This window comes from Pipra filicauda, unplaced genomic scaffold (genome assembly GCF_003945595.2).
Source record: "Pipra filicauda isolate LSUMZ 115617 unplaced genomic scaffold, ASM394559v2 scaffold17_size4572894_pilon, whole genome shotgun sequence".
Taxonomy (NCBI): Eukaryota; Metazoa; Chordata; class Aves; order Passeriformes; family Pipridae; genus Pipra; species Pipra filicauda.
In genome coordinates, this window is record NW_024104287.1 from 4,305,022 (window position 1) to 4,325,068 (window position 20,047).

The 20,047-nt window shown below is 37.8% G+C and overlaps 1 protein-coding gene across 3 annotated transcripts in view; it reads right to left on the reverse strand.

Moving 5' to 3' along the window:
• Window positions 1-216: 216 nt before the first annotated feature.
• Window positions 217-20,047, reverse strand: part of FBXW7 (F-box and WD repeat domain containing 7) — a 178,733-nt gene continuing 158,902 nt past the window's right edge. For 2 of the 3 annotated variants that reach the window (XM_039379873.1, XM_027721690.2), the window contains exons 5-11: window positions 15,751-15,874; window positions 13,761-13,897; window positions 12,205-12,318; window positions 8,917-9,098; window positions 7,625-7,850; window positions 3,301-3,511; window positions 217-2,260 (exon numbers count right to left, since the gene is read on the reverse strand). In XM_039379873.1, coding sequence (XP_039235807.1) covers window positions 1,992-2,260; window positions 3,301-3,511; window positions 7,625-7,850; window positions 8,917-9,098; window positions 12,205-12,318; window positions 13,761-13,897; window positions 15,751-15,874 — 1,263 coding nt within the window. In that variant the 3' untranslated portion in view covers window positions 217-1,991. The remainder of the gene's footprint in view (window positions 2,261-3,300; window positions 3,512-7,624; window positions 7,851-8,916; window positions 9,099-12,204; window positions 12,319-13,760; window positions 13,898-15,750; window positions 15,875-20,047) is intronic. The other variant, XM_027721689.2, reaches the window with a different exon arrangement.

Here is a 20,047-nt window from a genome sequence, read left to right on the forward strand (position 1 = left end):
GTCTTTCCTGCACGTTTGTGGAAACCCACGTGACAAATCCTATATGGCAACTGAAGGAGAGGACACTTGCACACCTGTTTGTGGAAGGGTTATATAAAAAGTCCTGCGACATATTTTAGCATCTATCAGTAAGCTGAGCAACTTGACCTGCTTTACCCTTTGTAGGATAAATGATATTAAATTAACAACTAGAAAATAATAAAAAAAAAGACATACTAACATGAAAAAACACATTTTATTGCACTTAAGTTATAAGAAAATAAAATTTCTAAGTGAATCAAACCATAGACACAATCCCTTTAAAGGTTGTTTTCCTCCATCATGTCAGGTTGTTACATAACTAAAATTAACCAACTGGAATCTGATTGTTTTAAATCAGACTATAAATAAAACAAAAACAAAAACAAAAAAAGGAGGAAAAAAGATCGCCTAGGATACAGTGTTAAACCACTTTCACAGTTCAGCTTGAGTTGTGGCTCTTGGAGAATGAGGCAAACCATTTGACTCTCGTTTCTCATTTTGTTTGCATGTGACATCTTTACAAAAACTTAAGTTTTTGCTCTGTCAGTTCCTCCCAGCAATAACTGTAACAGTTGTTTTTTTCTCAAATACTGTAAAACACTAAGACTGACCAGCAACTTTATTTTAATTTTTGTATTTTATAATATTTTTAAAAAATTTTGTCAGTTTTTTTAATGTATGTTCATTCCATTCACCACAGCCCTCACAAAGAAAAATTTCCCCACAGAACAGGCTGCAATAGCTTTGTTCCAAGGAATGTGTTTTAATTTTTGCCCAGAAAAAAGAAAATAAGCTTTGCACACACACTCAATTCTTTATTTGCAGGCAAACTTCACTCTTAATTGTCTGAAACTCTTCCACTCTCAGCCTCTTAGAGGCACAGTTGGCTCAAGTTTCAGTGGCAAAAAGTCTTTTTCTGTAACCAAACTAGAGCAAATTTGGAATTCAGTCTGGGACTAAAACGTCACAGCAGAAAAAAAAATAAAAAAAAATAATTTGCTTTTCTTTCTTTCATTTAGCAGCATAAATAAGTTTGGCCACTGGGAATACAGTACAGGGGTGGGACAACAATCCCGTAATTGAAGACCTACTTCTAGCACCAGCATTGCGAATTAAATCCATCAGAGGACTCTCAAAACCCAGGACAACTTGCCACCTCAGAGCAACTTATGCGTTGAAGAGTGTAGATGGAAGCAACAGTAAATAGATTAAACAGAGGCTAATACTGTGATTGACATTGGCAATGGTTGGCAAAAAAAAAGAGGAATAAAAGAAAAAAAAGAAAAAGCTCTGATAAAACTGTACAAAACAATTCACAGTAATATTTTAGCTTTTCCACACCAGGAATGGACTCTTTGTTTTTGTTTTTGTTTGTCTTTTTCGTTGCAGATGCTCTCTAGTTTTTGAAAGTCAACCAGTGACTGCTCACAGAGGTTGGAAGGGACCTTGGAGGTCCAGTTCAACCCCCTGCTCAGAGCGGGGCTAAGGGACAGCGCGTTGCTCGGAGGGGCTGCCGGGACCCAGGGTGGCCCAGGGGTGCACGAGCAGGCTCGCCCGTGCAGCTTATTTCAAGATCTTTGTGGTAAAATAACTTGTTAACAAGAACTGTAACATTTTTCTTTTTCACTCCAAATTGCTCAAGGAGCAGTTGGAGGAAAGTGAAGAAATTAATTGCACCTGGTTTAATTTCAAAAGTTGGATTTTTGCAAAGCTGCCCCGGTCAAAAGTGTAGCCTTTTTATGTGACGAGACAGCAAAAGCCTCTCTTGTCAGTTATAGTTTGTCATCTTTGTCTTCTCCTTCGTAGTCTGTAGGTCTTTAGGATCTGTTGCCCCAAGGCAACATCCTGCACCACCAAGGACAAGGGATTTTTTCCTTTTTCTTTTTTTTCTTTTTTCTTTTTTTTTTTTTCAGGGGGGAGGGAAAGGAGAACATCGTCTACACGTTTGGACAAATTCATCTTTCTGCCCTTCACTTCATATCGACGTCAAAGTCCAACACCAGCAGCTTTGTTTCTTCAGTCCCATTGCGGCTCCCAACTGCACACACCAGCTTTGTGTTAGAAGCTCTGATTCGCCACACGACGCCTCCACTTCCCCCGCTCTCCAATGTGACTAGATTTCGGATAAATTCACCCGTTTTCAAGTCCCAAAGTTTTACAGTTCCATCATCTGAGCTGGTAATTACAAAGTTCTTGTTGAACTGTAAACAGGTCACAGCACTCTGATGCTTGTTGGGACCTGTAATAGTAAACAAAATCATTTTTATTTGTAATTGATTAGAAAGCAATGGCAGGCAGCACTGCATCTAGAATAAATATCTAGCTATTTGCATATAGTTCTTTTACAACTATTATAGAACTATCTATTATAACTCCTGATTTTGTACATTAAAAGGTACAGAAGCCTTTCCATACTTTCAAAAAGTGAAGGCAGGTATAGAAAACTTCCCCAGTATTTCCTTCTTTGTTTCAGTGACCTCACTGTGTTGTATACAAACAGTAGGGCAAATGTGCTCTTGGACATTGATGAATATGAACTTAGCCATCTTGAATGAGGTGACTGCTGTAAGAGTTCGTCTCCAAGTCCCTTTGAAGTGTTGTTATGAGATTACTCCATCAGTAAATATTGACAGTTATATACTGACACATAAATAGATACTGTTAAAACAGCAGAGTTTGTTTTATAGGGAAATTTAATTTTCTGCTCCAGCCAGTGATGCTGCATATGATATATGGGAATGATATAAGACCTTTTTTGTGGGGAGAAACAAAACCATGAGTTTGTGTGCACGATGCCTAAGTGGCAAATGTCAAAATGGAAACAAGAATCTTTCTTCTTGCTTAAATAAAGAAAACATCTTCTACTTGCATCTCTTGATTTATTGCAACAGACAGTGTACTTTGCCTCCCGATCCAATTAATCAGTAGGCTTTGAAACATCCAAGTGACCCCTAAATAAATACATTGACTGGCTATTTTGAGATGTAATTTCCTACATATTTCTGTGGCTTATTAGGCTAATAAACCCATAGCAAATTGCTATCAGTCCAGACCATCTGCCTTTCATAATAGGCAAGTGATTTGAATAGATTAGATCAAATACATTTTGTTCTTCTAGTTCAGAAAAGGATCATACAACTGTCATCAGAAAAGTATTTCAGTTTTAAGTGGTCAGTGCTTGTTTCTCTGCATGTAATTATTTTTAAGGTTTTTTTATTAGAATCTGCAGCACAGATTACTGCAGGCTGCTTGATTTACATGAGGGTAGTTTAAGCTTACCTTGCAATGTCTGTAAACATTGTCCTGTTTTAATGTCCCAGATTTTGACCGTAGAATCGGCATTCCCAGACACAAGTATATTGTCCTTGAGTTCCATTCCACTTGTGAGTGACTGGTGGCCTGTTAGAGTGTGAATGCAGTTGCCTGTCTCCACATCCCAAACTCGGATGGAAGTGTCAAGAGATCCACTCACCACATGGATACCATCAAACTACAAGAAAGGTAAATCTATTACAAACAATTATATTAGGATCTTACGAAGAAGGCTGTTAAGCATTTCATTCACTAAATGCAAGGTGAGATACGGTATATATTCGGAAACTGCATTACAAAGTAAGAATTCAGTCCAAGTAGAGATGGCCACATTTGATACCAGAGGAGGGGACTCATGGTTAGACATATGGGCTATCAAGTACGTGGTTCAGAACGAGACTGAACCACTGGTCTTTTAAATGTAATACAACTCCTTTAAACACAGCAGAATCCTGACTCTGCTGCAGTGTGCAACAGTAACAGCGTGCAACAGTAAGAGAACCCAGCTTTCCTAATACAGACATTAACAAGCAACCCTGCTTTTTACAAGTTAGAGGGAGTTTAAGCTGGAGAAGGGCAACAACATTAGTCCAGAATCATCCACACAGAAGTCAAAACATAGAAAAATGGAAGGTATGTAATGGAAAAATGTGGGGTTTAGCCATTGTATAATCCTAATTGTGTACAGTAAGGAACTTTTAACTCTCTAGTCATTGTAGGGAAAGGCGTACAGGCTAAGATATGAAACACTTTTGACCAAGAAGACTGAACATGTAGAGAACAGAAAGGTAGAAAGGAACCTGAATTATAGTGACAATGACATAAGAGTCCAGAATTCTCAAAAAAGGAAAAAAGCAGTGGAATAAAACCGGTGGGCTTCAAGGAGGAATACTTTAAAAAAAAGAGACTTCCTTCCCATGAGGTTTTTATATATCTATTCTCTGAGGGGAAGAAGAGTTCAGGATAGTTGGCACTTTCTTAAAGACACAAACTATCCTTGTGTGAAGTAAAGATAGGAAGTGTAGTAAATTACCAAGACCCACTTGGCTAAAGCACAAGGAATTGTACAAAAAGTAGAAACTAGATCAGTAGATCTGTATAAAAGAGCCCACTGGGACAAAACCAGAAAGGCAGGGCACAAACCAAGATAAAACTAGCAAGACCCATTATACTATTCTGTAAAAAAAAAAAAAAAATCCAACCAAAAACAAAGCCAAAAAACCACACCAAGAGGAAGGCCAAAAAACAAACATACAAACAAAAAAAAAAAGCCCATTTATCCACAGCAGGAAGGAAACACCAAGTGAGGCCAGCTATTTAACTTTCTTTGCTTCAGTCCTCAGCCATCTGAGTGTAGGCTTACAGCACTAACACCACTAACAACTGAGCACAAGCTTTTGCTAGAATGAGGGGGGGAAAAATCACATAAGGCAAGTTGTTTTAAGACAATCTCAGAGACATCTGCTGCTATCTTTGAGAATCCATGGAAGATAGACAAGCTTCAGATGGCAAATACAATTCCTTTCTTTACTGAAGGAGATGATGATGGGAGATGGGGAATTACGGATCAATCAGCCTAACTTCAATTTCCAGAAGGAACTTGTAAGCCCTTAGTAATGCAGTAAGTAGCAGCAAACACAGATTTGTGGGAAAATGATCTTAACCAATATGTTTTTTTTCTTTGACAGAATAAAAAGCCATGGGAAACAGCAAATGTCTTGGTTGTATTTTCACAAAGAGGGAGGCGAATTTGAGGCCGGGATACTATGCCATTCAGAACTTTGTTCACAGTACTACTGGAGATATCAGAAAAGAGTTCCAGAGAGGTCTGGCATTTACTATTTTCATCAGGATTTGGGAGACATTTGAAACAGCAGAACTGACCCAAAGCAAAGAGTGTAGAAGTCAAGTAAAAACTGTGAAGATCTGAGTTTGGAGGGGAATGAATGAAGGTACAGCTGCAACCTAGGAGAAGGAAAGTTGGGCATGAGTCTGTTATGTTTAAGGCAATATGATGCTACTTGTCCATGTGGACTCACTGGTACCTGATAATCGCAAAGAACGAATCCAGTTAAGGGAACTCGACTGTCTGAAGCTGCTTCCTTTTATAAAACCTGTAGAAAACTAATATGGTAGATCTTTGCAGCCAAACATGGGTGAGCATGGCACCTAGGTTCAAAAGAACATAGAGAGCAACTGGCACATACAGACTGCTTATCTGCTGTATGCACTGCATTTCTGGTGAAAATATACTAAAAAAGACCCTCTGGTATTTGAATGTAACGCATATAAAATAACTTTTCACTTCCAGTAAGCACTGATAAGACTTTGACTGGACTCTGTTTTGGGCTCCCTGTTTTCAAAAGAGGATGTGAACTAATTTGAGTTTAGATAAAAAGATGAGGAGTGCCAAGTAGCCTCGCAGACTTGGGTGGAAATGCTACAGAATGTTTTTCTTTCCTAAAAAGAACTAAACCAGATTGATGTAACAAATTTTGAATTCATTTCCCCTTTCCCACAAACTAATTGTATTCCATGTACATAAGGTATTCAGAAAGAGAGCTTTAAGGCTGGGCATCAAGACAAACTGATGTTGTTACAGTGAAACAATGGTTCGGATCAGTGGTTTGGATCAACTGCTACCCATGAACCCTCAGAATCTTAAAGTAATCTCAGTGGATTACTTTAAAGGCAGATAGAAAGAGAAAGAAAAGTCAACACCTTCAGTAGTCTTCAACTGCCGCATAAGGATCTCTGGAAAATATTAAGTCTACAAATGGGGAAATATCGAGGTACAGAACCTGCCATAGAGCAGGGATAGGGAGGACTGGCTTATTCCACCTGATTATTTCATTTATGGGAGTTCTACCATTTGGGGTGATTTCAGGCCAAAGGGCAGGAGCCACCAGGCAATTTTAAAGAATCTTTCTGTTCAAAACTGCAAGCACCTGTAGTCTTGCCTGCCTTCCCTCACCCCCCTCCCATTAGTTTCAGAACATATCGGTGTGTAACACAACCCAATTATTTGATCCATTATTACTATAGTATCAGAGCAAGACATGAATATTCATAAGCCAAAACAAGAGTCACTGGTGAAGATAAGGCAGAATAACATCTACTGTTCCCAAACTGCCCTATATGAAATAGAATCTTCAGAATATTTTTGAGAGATAGGTAGGTAGCACAGCATTTTTAACTTGCTTGCTGCTTGTCTAGAGAATACTCCTCATCATATCAATGTAAGAGAATGGTTGGAGATTTTGATAAATTTTGCTACATATTTTTGAGAAAGGAAACCAATTAGGTACTTTGTTCATATTTAATATATTATGGTGAGATACATGTTATGAAATACACACTTTATGAAAAATGTCTCTAGCACTGAGCTTCATTTTCTGAGCCACAAACCAGAGCAGTTACATGCTGAATGCCATTTCCCAATTTTGAACTGTTTTTGTTAATTTCTTTTTCAAGTCCTGCCAGATTGTGGTGAGAACAGGCACAAGCATGAAATTAATTTCTTTCGCCTCTCAATGCCTGGAAGTGATGCTTTGACTCTATGAATGAATAAGATTTTTTTTTTGGTTAGTAAAGGTAAGAAGACCTGAGACATGAGGTCTGTGTGTATCTTTGCCAGCTTTGTGGGTAACTGGTAGGCAATAGAGAGATGCCACAAAGTAGCACCATAATAACCTGCACCTACATTAAGGTGTTTCTGTTGAAAAAGCCTCACAGCTGTACATCTGCCTCTACTCAGAAAAGAGGAAGTAGAAGGCTGGAGTATTACATAGGATCATTAAAATCTTAAGTTTAGCCTTACTGTGAATTATAGTTTGGAACTGGAAGATGGGACCAGAAAATGAGGATAAACAGATGACTCAGAACATTAATACAATGCTTTTTTTTTGGCACATTGTCAATAACTATATCCTTTATTTATTTAAGGCAGTAAGTTTAGAATTTCTTGGGTAAAGCAAAAACATAGCTCCATAATACATGCAAGATTTAAAAAAAATCCCAACCAAACAACCCATCTACCCACAAAACAACATAACTCGGTAATATAAAGATTTGGGCTTTATTGTACTGGAACCTTTAAAAAAAATTCTACTCTAAATTTCTAAATTAAGATAGTGTAACAAAATGAAAGAGGGGCTTATCACAGATGCCTCTATATTCCTGTGGTCTGTATAATTCTGGAGGAGGTACCCACAATTTAATAAACAAGGTGAAATAAACTGACTTTAAATGTTACTTAAGGAAACTAAGGCAGCAGATGAAAATCACATACCTGTAACGAGTAGACTCTGTTAGTATGCCCTTGCAGTGTGTGCAGACAGGTCTCTGTCTCTGGATCCCACACTTTGACCATAAAATCATATGCACCACTTACAACCCTTCTGCCATCATATTGAACGCACCGAACTGCAGCTACGTGGCCCATCAGAACGTGTAAACACTGGCCCGTCTCTATGTCCCAAACTCTCAGCGTAGCATCTCGAGACCCACTGACCACTCTGGAGGAACAAGAAAAACCCCTCCTGTACTTAGCATTGGACATAAAAGTATTAAAACAATTAAACTTGGGTTTACAGCAGTTATGAGTTGTAATTTGGGACATCAGATGGCATTAGTCCACCAGCCACTGAAGATCAGGCTTGGCCTGACATTTTATTAGGGTCTCAAATGACTGGAGTGTTCTTCTTCCTTGCTCTACTTACCTCCTCAGGATATGTCTTTTTGATACAATTAGCAATCAGTATTTAAAAAAAAGGCACTTCATTCCTGAACAGCAAAATGATGCTATAATTCTGTGGACTGTTGTATCTACCTATGAAAGCTTATGAACATGCTAAACTCCAGCCAGTGCTATGAGCCTTCTGTTTTAATGACTGAGTTAACTAATTGTAACAATTAAATAAAGATCTTTAGAAGTTTTACTTTTAATAGAGTAACAGTTATTCTGCTTGACTTTTTTTTTTTTTTTTCAATTTATACTATTAAAAGCTTTTTTAGGCAGGAACAGAAATGAGAAGGAATAAATATTAATAGAATTCATAATGGAAAAACCTCATCGTTCTTCAAAAAAGAAATGCAACCAACAAGCTCTCTGTCAACAGCTCCATACCACAGTCAAGTAACAGAGCTTTGCAAATGTTTGTTGAATCAAGATGTGGTTTACTATTAAAAAATTCTGTTATAATCAGTTAAAATTCAAATAAAATACTGCAGTGACAATACTTAGAAAGTCATTTGTTTAAAATGAGTAAAAGTTTGTAGCACTGACAAAAGGAGAAATTACTCAGTGTGGGAGACTGGATCACAGTTTAACAAAGAATTAGCTTTAAAATAACGCAAAATGTGACTTTTTGAAGTACATGACTCAATTTTCAGTTCTTCATTTAGTATTCTTATGCTTTTGCTTCTATGAATCATCTCCTCCCTTATGTTGATTTATGTTTCGCCTGGTTTGTGTTTCACTCCATGTGGCATCAGGTACCCAAGTTTAACAAGCCTTTTCTGTGCACACAAGTGTGTAAGTTACAGGCGAAGCCGTGGCTGTACCTCTGGACAAATCCGTACCTTTTCTCATGGAGATGCATGCAACGCACGGTGGAGGTGTGTCCGTACAAGGTGTGTATGCATTCTCCAGTCTCAGCGTTCCAAACCTTCAACGTTCTGTCTGTAGATCCACTGATGATGATATTGTCCCTCATTTGTGATGACCAGACTCCACCTGTGTGCCCAACCAGTGTTCTCAAACACTGAAAAGAAACATTTTCCTTAGTTTACCTTTTTGACAGAGTTGAATGGGAACTTTAAGAAAAAGCAATCTTGGAAGTAACAGTTGGCTCTCATAGTAAGAGCCAGAATACCCCTGGAGACTGCTTTCTGATTGAACAAAAAAAAAAAATAAAATTTCACTTTTACAAAATATTCATCAAATTTGTCTCTCAATTGTTGGTACTTCAACTATAAGGAATTTTCCCTGTAATCTTCCCCTTGACAAACTAAACCATATTTCCAAATTTCTCAATACAAGGACATGTTTTTCAGCCTTGAGTTGTTTTCCTGGCATTTTTCTGAGTCACTGCAGGATTTCCAATAGCTTTTTGAAGTGTGTTAGAAGGGGAGAGAGCATTCACTTGGTAGTTTTACCACCAATCTATAAACCATATACTTTTGTTGTATTTTTCTGTTTGTTTATCCAAGAGACATCCCACTCTGTAAGCCTTAGCTACAGCATCAATCCTGCAAAAAAACTCATGTTTCAAACCTTTTTCAGACTTTACTGTTGCCCAGGAGAGGATCCCACACTACATAAGCACAGCCTACCTTCTTTGATCCCAAATGTATGACATGATTTCTCACCATGTACAGACTGTTTGCTCACACCTACTTCTATAAAACCCCCGTCCTCCCAGAACAATGACTTGTCTCTGTCTCTCAGCCTGTTTGCCTTACAAATAATGACTACATACACTTTCTCACCAGGCAGCAATAAATGGTAATTAGCACAGACGAGGAAAGATCCATGCAAGACTCCTCTAGAAAGATACTTCATGAAGATTCTGCATTTACTTTAACAACATGATCTCTATAATTACCCACTTTCTAACCCATTTAAATATGTGCCATGTTGATTTTTGCATTATTCTATTTTCTTCAGTTTTGTCGTGGGGATAGAGTCTTGCAGTGCACACAGCCATCTACTTCTGCACTATTATTTTTATCAGTCAAACCCGTAACTGCACAAGAAAAGAGGTCAAGGCAGTTTGAGGATATCTTTTTCTGTAATCTAATGCTAAGTGGCATTAATTGCCATGGCCTTCCTTTAACTGTTAGTTGACTCCTCTTGATGTAGTCCAATATTTTTTATCTGAGATAATGTATCCTAAATACCCAGTCTTTCAGTTTACTCCATGTAAACATTTACACATTTTAGCTTTCTAACTGTCCTGTCCTGGATCTTCTTGTCCTCATACCTTTTGAAAAAGTGCTAATTTTACCCCACAGGTTACTTTAGGAAAAAAAAAAAATCATCAAACATAGATTATCTGGCTCAACTGTAATAAGAAAAGTAGTTGTTTAACATCCTTGTGAGTTTCTGCTGAAATATTCTATTATCACTGCATGCTGTATTTGCATCACATGAATTTTCTCCCAAAGTAAGTTTTTTTTCTGCATCAATGACAGTATACTAATTCCTATTGTTAATATCCTGTTCTTTCTTTCTGTTAATATCCTCAAGCATCCTTGTAAATGCCTTGCTTTTTTGCTGCACATAGATTTCCTGTTCTTTAACAATTTTTAAACAGTCTTCTGCAATTCCTGGCTCCTTGCTTAATTCACTGCTATCAAATCCATCTTTTTCAGTTCATAGCTGTTAGTCACTTTTACAGTTCTTTTTTTCTTATTTCAACCAATGTGCTCATATTTTAAGACATCATCCTGCTAAAGCAGTAAGAACACAGAATCCTTATTTTGGGCTTTACATCTGTCAAGGGAATTATTTAGTCATGTTCATTTGCACAAACCAACCTTTAGGGTTTTTTTATTTTATTAATTCTTCAGCATCAGTAAGCAGGAGGGCTGCTACAGCATGTTTCCATTTTTCATACACAATTCCTGGCTCTCTTAAAGGTTTAAAGTAAATAGTCACACTAGGTTTTGTAATTACTTTCAAAAAATTACGGAACAATAATTGTTAAGTCATGCTACTGTGCTCAATTTTATATATTTAAAGGAACATTTTGCTTTTGGGAGTATGATATGTACAAAGAAAGTATTTTTCATTGTGTTTAAGTTGCCCTTTTCAATTAAAAAAATGTAAATTTCTTTATGAGATCCTTCATTAGACAGTTTGTTGTAGAGAAGCCAACAGCAGCAGGGTGAGGCTGCCTATGGCTCTTAATTTTATTCTTACCCACAGTAGTATTAACAATCCCTTCAAGGATCTTCTGGGCGTGCAATGACAAATGTTTAATACACTCAGCTTCAACATTATGAAGTGGATACCTTTTACATTTAAACATGTTATTCTCAATAGTTGCCCTGTTGTTACCTGTACCATTAAAAGGAGGCTAAGTACACACAATACCAGTCTAGAAGGAAAACATTCTGTTTTTCCAAGGCCTTTTCTACATCCTTGGAGCATGGTCAGTCAGTCACCTCAAAAAAAAAACCCGTGGGCTGAGCAGTCATGATGTTCTAATGTGAGTGAAATGTTCAGTACTGTCTTTTTGATTGCACATACTGGTTTGCTTCTCTAAGCCAAAATTAAATTATTGAAGCTTATTAAATTCCTGACTGATCTGGCTCTAATTTAATAGGAAATATTTAAACCTAAAGCAAGTTAATTTATTTTTTTTTGTGGCTCAGCAATATAGTAGCTTAGAATTAAAAACAAACTCTGTATTTGAAATCAGAACCAGTAAAACAAACACCACATTTCAAGAACCTGAAAACAACAGAAAGAATGCTAGAAGACAAGCGAGAAAGGGGGATCCAGAAGGGTAAATGCAGCCTAAATTAAGCTTTAAGGAAGAAAAAGTAATGTATCTGTCCAAATTCTTTAAAATCCATGTCACAAATGACTCCACAAGAATAGCAGAACTGCCAAGAGAACGCGGATATATGCCAGTGGTAACATGAGCAGCATTGCAATTTCACATCAAGGTGACTTTTTTGAACTAGACAAGTTTCTGTGTGGGAAAAGGTGACCCACATGTTTACTACTTCTGATTCTTGCCCCAGACGGCGCTAAAGGCCACCCTGCGAAGTGGTCTAATGGCACAGCAGCATTTTTGATGTGCCAGCGCTCTACCTGTAGCTCATTTCCTCAAGAATTCAGCAAAGCTGCCAAATTACCTTGCCTGTAACCGCTGACCACACTTTGAGTGTGTTGTCATCAGAGCCGCTCACTATCCGGTTCCCACAGAACTGCAGGCACGTGATCACGTGGTCATCGTGCCCTTTGAGCACCTGACAATGAAGAACATGAAAACGTACAGTCACAATTTAATGCAGTAGATTAGAGAGAAGCAGAAGAAACAAAATGCTCCTCTGATTCGTAAATTGCAAAATGCTAGAGTTGCTTCAGTAATAATAAGGCCCCTTAATCCCGTGTGTCAAGTCTAATTTACCGCCAGCTGGGACCAAAGAAGGTGTTTTCCTCCTTCCATGGAGTGATGTTGCATTGCTTAGCAAGCACACTACAGCTACGGTAAACCTCCTAAAAGTACCAGGAAAAATCCCTAACAGAAGTAGCCTGAATTAGTAACTGAACATTGCTCGATTCCTCTACAGTTATTCCATCTCTTTATTTTTCAGTTGAGCTACTGTTACCTTTTGTTTCAATCTTGAACAAAAAAGGATGGGCTTGTATTATTTGCTGAGTATTTGTATTTCAGTGGTCAAGGCTGACTACATCTATTTTTTCCCTTACCAGCCAAGCATTGTATTGTGTTAAATGCCAGGCAGCACCAAAGTAAAAACTAGAAAACCATTAACTCAATTAAATACAAACAAAAGCAACAATTTAATGCGTTGGAAATGTGGATTGGAATGTTGCTTTATAGAGGCGGGATTTTCAATACTTGATTTTGGAAAAATTCTGTATCTTTTATCACAATACAGCAAAACCAATCCTTATCAAAATACATAGGATGAAAAATTTTTTATTTAAGAAATCTGAGCATTTTTTTCAATATGTTCATTGAAATGAAATGGCATTTGGATAATGCCAGAGGCTGTAATTTTAATAATAATTCCAAGATAACTTGATGTGGCATATCAAAGCAAGAAATACAGAACCGTTGCCAGAGATGTACGTAAGTCATGGCCAAATAAACAGCAGGATACAGCCATAGGTTTTCCATGGGAATTATCTTGTTCTTAGTTTTATTATTTTGTTGTACAGTAATTAAGAAAGGAGGTAAATTGCCTTAAAACCTTAAAAGGCCATGAATATGGGTCTTATTCATATTTCTGACTGCTTGTTCAATACCAGGTTTGATTAGACAGTTGCTATTTTATGTGCTGCTCAATTTAGAAGAATATATTTAAAAATAAAGCATGAATTAATCACAGAATAGTTGCAGAGTATTTTTATGTTGCGACATGGCCCAGCTCTACCTGAGATTATGTCTCAAAGAGACTGGCATATTTATAGGAATTCATAAAATGGTACAGAAATTTCTGTAGTGAAAGAATTCTGCTGTATTGAAGAATAACACTTCAATTTGCCAATATGGTGCTCAGAATATAATTTAAACCCAAGGTAAGCTAAAATACAAATTATTTGTTTCTGTAGCAGTACACTGCTTTTTGTGCATGGACAGTCTGGTTTGTCCAAAGGAAAAAAACCAATGTACAAGTTGATCCTGCTTTGTTCATGGCACCGTGCACAGAGCTCAGAACCTTACCTTAGGCGATTTAAGTTCTCCTCGCCGCCAGTTGGTATCAATCCTGTGTTGTCTAATGTAGGCGCTTTTCCACGGACTGTGTATAAAGCCTGGTTTTATTACTTTCCTCCTTTTAATATGTAATGGTTCATCAATACCTAAAATGGATTTAGAAAAAAGGGTGGGGAGGGGAAGAGATGAGCTTACCCCACAAAATACACATTTCCTCCCAAACCTTTACAGCGACCCCTGACATTAAATTCAGCAGAGACGCAAGAACCTCCTGCATGGCACTCTTTGTGTGTCAGGGATACTGCCCTGCTTCTCAGCAAGTTATTCTGCATCTGTCCGTGTTGGTTCAACATAATCATTACCATAATCATGGTTGAAAATGCTCTAATTCATCATTCCTTGCTGGCAACCTACTAGCTTGGTTTTGGATCCCCCTTTCCGAGGCAATGCAGCAGAATATTGCCTTCTACAAATGAGTATTGTCCAAAAAGCTCCATAACCACTCATATGCTTATTTTGGAACAGTTCAAGAATTAAACCTTTCTGTCCATGGTTCTCCACTATGGCCACCCATCTTCATTGCCTTTAAGTTCACTGTGACTCCTTGTATTAGTGAGCTGTTAATTACTTTCTTGATTTGAAAGGATGACAGCTTTTGTCATTGTCCTCTCCTGGTTGGAATTTAAGTATAGCTCTGCCCTTTCTGAGTTGACACTTGAGCAGTAGTGCTTTGTTTTAGCCCTGCTACTACAGATACAGCTTTTTTTACAATTCTCTCACCCTGCACTTTTTTCTATGCAGCTCCTCTTTCCACTGCATCTCATTACTGGCAGGAGTCTTGTCTCTTGCCAATATGTGGATTTCACTCCTCTGCCTTTAGCCTTGTCTCTGGTGTCTCTGCCTGCAAGTCTTGAATTAACGTTTCCCTCACGTTACTGAGCAGTTCAGAGGCCAACCAGGCTGCAATACTGGCCTGTTTGTCTCTGCTCTTGTGCCTGGATGTATTTAGTCTTACTCGTAAGCTCACAAATGTAGGCTCGTTCCTTTCTCAACCTTCTCTTTTTTTTTTTTCATTCTGTCCTCTTAATGCATTTTCACTTAAGTTTTTAAGAAGAGAATCTTTAGAGGAGATTTAAAAGGTTAGAAACCCATTGCAAAAGAAAACAAATTAATTTAGGTGCCCTTACAAAAAGGCAGCTAAGCTGACATTGTCATGTTTTTTGAAGCCTTTGCATTGACCTCTCACAAGTCCTTGTCTCCATACAGTCTGGACATGGCCCTGTGTTTGCCTGTGTCTAAGAGTGATCACATGCATGTGCTCTGCCCCCCAGAACAAACTCCTCGTTCATATAATGCTCCTTAAAAATAAAAGCTTTGTGCACATTCTTCATGTGCACAAATACATGGCTACTTTCCTGGGAGTCTTTTTTTACCCCATTCATATTACTGCTGAACCACCTTATCTTCTTGATTTGACACGAGCAGGATAATATCTGTGTCGCTAATGGGTTGTGTGTCCCTCTCTAAGCAATCCTGTTAGCAACTTCTCTCACTACCATGTGCCACTTCTGTGTTAATTTTCCTACAAGTGATGTGAAATTACAGCAGCCCTTCTACTGACCAAACAGTTTTTCCTCCGTGTCACAAACCGCAAGACTATACTCTGTCATTTTTACATCTCAGCTCTCATTTACTTTGGTTGTATAATAACCCTTAGAAAGCAAACCCAATTGTTTTCTAAATACGTACAACTGGTATAAATAGGGCATTCAAACTTTCATTCAAATGAAACTCTAGTTTCATTTCTAGCACTCCATGGATTATTTCTGCTTCCTACTTTAACAGAGATACAAACCATGTAGCTAAAAGCATAACTAGCACTAAATCTAAAGTCACACGAATTGCCTTTGCAAAACTTTAAGCTTATTATGTAAATTAACTGCACTTTTTATGATAGCAACACTTCGACCATTATATCCATCTTTTTGCTCAGCCTTACCCTCCTCTTTGCATTTCTCTCTCCAGAGAAGATTATCTTCAGCCAGAATTCTCCAGTAACGACATGTCTGGGCTGCCTGCAGAAGGTCCCTGGGTTCCAGGAATGACAGCACATACAGTGCCAGCTGTAAAAAATAAGAAGAAAATGTATTTTCTGCACTGCCTTTGAAAAGTGAAGTAACTCCACATATTATCACACATCAGGGGCTGAAATACAGAAAATTGAAACACTAAATTATTAAACAATCTCAGAAACTTAACAGACTCCAGTTTATTCCTGTGGGCATGTGGGAATCTAACAATCATCTTAAGTAACTAAACCCATACAGACCACATCACAAAATGATTCTTGTATTTGCAAGAAAGTAGATGGCAGCTGAAATCATCATTATGTTTTTTTTAAAAACATAATCCATGTTACTGTGAATCATTAGCAGAATTATTACTGAAGTAATTATGGCTATGTTATTTCAGCTAACAAGTACACCAGAAGTTATTCTGAGAGTTGAACTACAAAGTACAGCACTCACTGTGTGAGCAAACAGGGATGTATGTTGTGATGAATAACATCACTCAGAAAGCCCAAATGCAGAACAAGTAAATGTTATGTGCAGCTGAGCTCAAAAACCCTCTGCAGTGGTAGGAAATGCAGTGTACGTATCACTCATTTTCTGATGAGAACACAAAACATTCTTAGGTGGTGTTACAAAGGATTTGACGGACTGGGATGCAGAAGGATCTAAGTATGTAACTTTAGTACAATACGGTACCAAAATCACATGGGAAATCCCAATGAAAATAAACAGAAGATGAGCTTTCCCACATGAAATTAAAGGTTATTGGGAGAATTCAGACCTTGGCTGACTGAACTAAGCCTTATTGTGAACACCATAAACCCCCCAAAATCTCTACATATATCTTCAGATGTACTGAAGTCTTAAACAGGGGCAGAGGCATCTAAAAAACAATCCAAGACACTAGGACAGCTATCATTAAGGGTATGATGACCGAGTACAGCTTTTCTACTTGACAGCAACAATGCATCTCCCTAGTAATGGAAAATAAGTGTAAGATGCAGTAAAGTCCCTTTCACAGGTAAAAACTCTACAAAAAGAAAAATATTGACAAATAGTGATGCAGAGAACTACTTACATGCTGAAACAGTGGGGTCTTTGTCAGTAACTAATAGGATGCAGAAGTTGTCAAGGAAATCAGATCATCCACTTTTAGTTCTGCTTGCCATATCTTTTTGTGTTTAGGGTTTTGAATTTAATTTTCAGCTGAAGTTATGATATATATAAATAGAGTCTGCCCTTCAAAGCAGCACAGACTGAAATTTAGTAAGGAAGTCATAACTGTAGGCTATTGACCTCAGCAGATTTTTGACCTTATTTTGTGAGAAACATTTACTTTCAGTAATCTAGACCAGCCAGCAACTGAGCAGGAAATAAAAATTCAGTATGTCAGAACTGCATTTTGGTTGCACACACACCTTGTTTGCAAGTCATCACCTGCAGCTCAGAGGCAGCATGTACCACTCCACATTTGAGGGATCTGTGTCTTAAATTATGCATTAGATCCCACAGGCATCCAAGGCCATAAACCTGAAGAATCTTCCTCTGTCCCTACTCAGGGAATCAGCATTTAGGATCTGGTGTAAGGCTCTCTATTACAGGAACAACAACTGTATCTCTCCTTTTGGACTTTCTGTTTTAATTCCTGGCATGTAAAATTATTGAAGAAGTGTTGTTTCCTCACACACATCACATAGTTTTGCATGTAGCAAGACTCAAACATGACACAGACCCTTTCCATTTTTTGCTGGATGTTCCTCAACTGACAGCAGAGTTTGTTTAAATATCACTCTACAGATACAGACACTTGCTAAGATGGTGTTAATTAAACCCATGAGCCAACCGATTCTAAACCAGGTTACATATGGGTAACATTTATTTTAGACTATATTTATCTAAATAGTCATCAAGGGTCAACGCAGCCTACAGCTGACTTTAAGAGTAGCAGTGCGTAAAAGATGACGTCCCTTTGTCTCAGCTCATGGATCTAGTTGTAAGAAAACTTCAGGTAGCAAGGATCTGACCTCTGACTGAACTGGATTTAGGACTACTCTCTGCTTTTGTGTTAACACCCAACAGTAAGCAGTCTCTTGCCTTTTTCTTCACTCACACACATGGAACCAACAAAATTTCTATGGCTGATTTCAGCAACACTCCTCATCTGTTGGTTTCTAGACCTCATTTTCACAAATATGTAACCTGAATAATTATTTCTAAAGTCTCAGCAAGAAAACAGGAGTATTTATTTCAGATTAATTGTTTGACCGCATGTTTCCTTAGGAGGAAAGTAAACATTTTCTTGGTTATTTGGCTATTATGTTAATGTCTTTGCATTGAAGAAAACGGTTTTGAAGCAAAGCCCTCCCATCCACATCATCTTCTTGTTCTGGTTCAGTCATCAAATCACTGCATTGCATCCAACAGCACTGGAGATAACTACAGATGTTAACGCGGAGCGACAACTCAAGGGAGCGTGTTCTCTTCGGTAGGGAAGCCTGCTCACAGAATTACTGACCCTAACAACTTGTTCGTGCCCCCACAGCTCAGTGCGTCACCCCCCACTGCAGCCAGCATTAAACAGCTGAGGACAGCACCGCTTAGGAGATCTGGGTGAAGGAAAAGGAGAGGAGATGGTGGAGTCAGCTCGACAGTTTTTTTAACGCAGTTAATTTTGGTGACAGTGACTCGGGGTTAGGAAGCAAAAATTATTTAAGCCAACTTCACTGGTGAAGTCAGCCTGTCATGAAGCACTTACAATATTCTGGTTTCAAGAGGCAAGAAACCTACTAAAAATAAACAAATTAACATGAGTAGTTTACAATGGAGTTAAGAAACCTGAGTGAGAAAGAAAATTTTACTGTTATATAGTGTATCTTTTCTGTGAAGAAATTGTGAAAGCTGATGATCTTTAGTTACAGTGTAACTAGACCACTGGTTGTATTTGAATTAGTACTGCCACAAAATCATGCAAAGAGAACTGATCTGTGAGTTCCTGTTATCAATAGAAGTTGCAAAGTATCTTATGTCTCCCCAAAATACAAAGTCTTTCTGTCTTTCTTGGCCTCTGAACTAAGGTTGCTTTGGGTAGCTTCTTAGAAACATGGCAACAACGCAGAGGTCCTATTGAACTCTTCTCCTGCCCCAGTGTCCTTTCCATTCCCAAAGAAGGCTGCTGCAGAAAGTGCTTCTGTAAATACTAATCTCATGTCCTGTGTACTAAGTTAATACTCACTGCATAAATTGATTCCAACCCTTACAAATGCCAGCCAGCAAGGGAAAGCTGTGACACTTCCTGACATGTGAAGATATGACAGTATATAAACAGAAAGAAGGGTCTTGTACATCTAAGTATTCAAAAATCGGATATACACCAGAAAAGAATGTCAAGAAACAGAGATATGAAACAGTCTTCAGCTAATAAGACCATGTTAACACAGCAACCAAATATTAGCACCCAAATATCTTAAAAGAACTTGTTTTGTACAGTGTTAGTACCTAAGACTTACAAACACTTAAGCGCTCATGAAAATTTTCATCTAGAAAACTCAACATATGGTAGATCTGGCAAAAGAAAATAAGACTTCCTCCCCCCTCCAAATAACAAACATTTCGAAGTCCCTAAAATCAGTCAAGGTCAGAAGTATCATTTCTAAATTAACTAAAATACATTTATTTAATAACTGCAAAAAAATGGGTTTACACTCTTTCATATCCACCCTCATGTTCTAGTTGTGAGGACATCACGAATTACTCTTCTGTGGACAGCATTTAGTTACAAACACTGAAATCTAAATCTTACTTTCTATTTAACCTGATACAACATGATCTGATTTGCAGTAAAGAATTTACTGTAACATGTCTGCTTAATTACGGCTTGGCTTTATCCTTAGCAAGAAGTGCTTTTCTGGTTTTACTTTTGGTTTATTTGGTAGAGATATTACAGCTCCACTTGCTTAAAATAAATTCAAAGATAACATTAACAAAACTCCCACCACTAAAAGGATTAAAAAATAATGCTTACACTTACAGAATAATGTGCAGAGAAGTCTTACATCCAGAGGAAATTTTTGTGTGTGTTGCCCTAACAGAATTAGTTCTCAAAAAAAAAAAAAAAAGCTAAATTGGCCCAATTAAGATGCAGAGATATTTTTAAAGCTACTGGGATTTTGCTTAAAGGGGTCATCTGTATTTCCACGTATCTGAATGATTATCAAGAGACAGAGG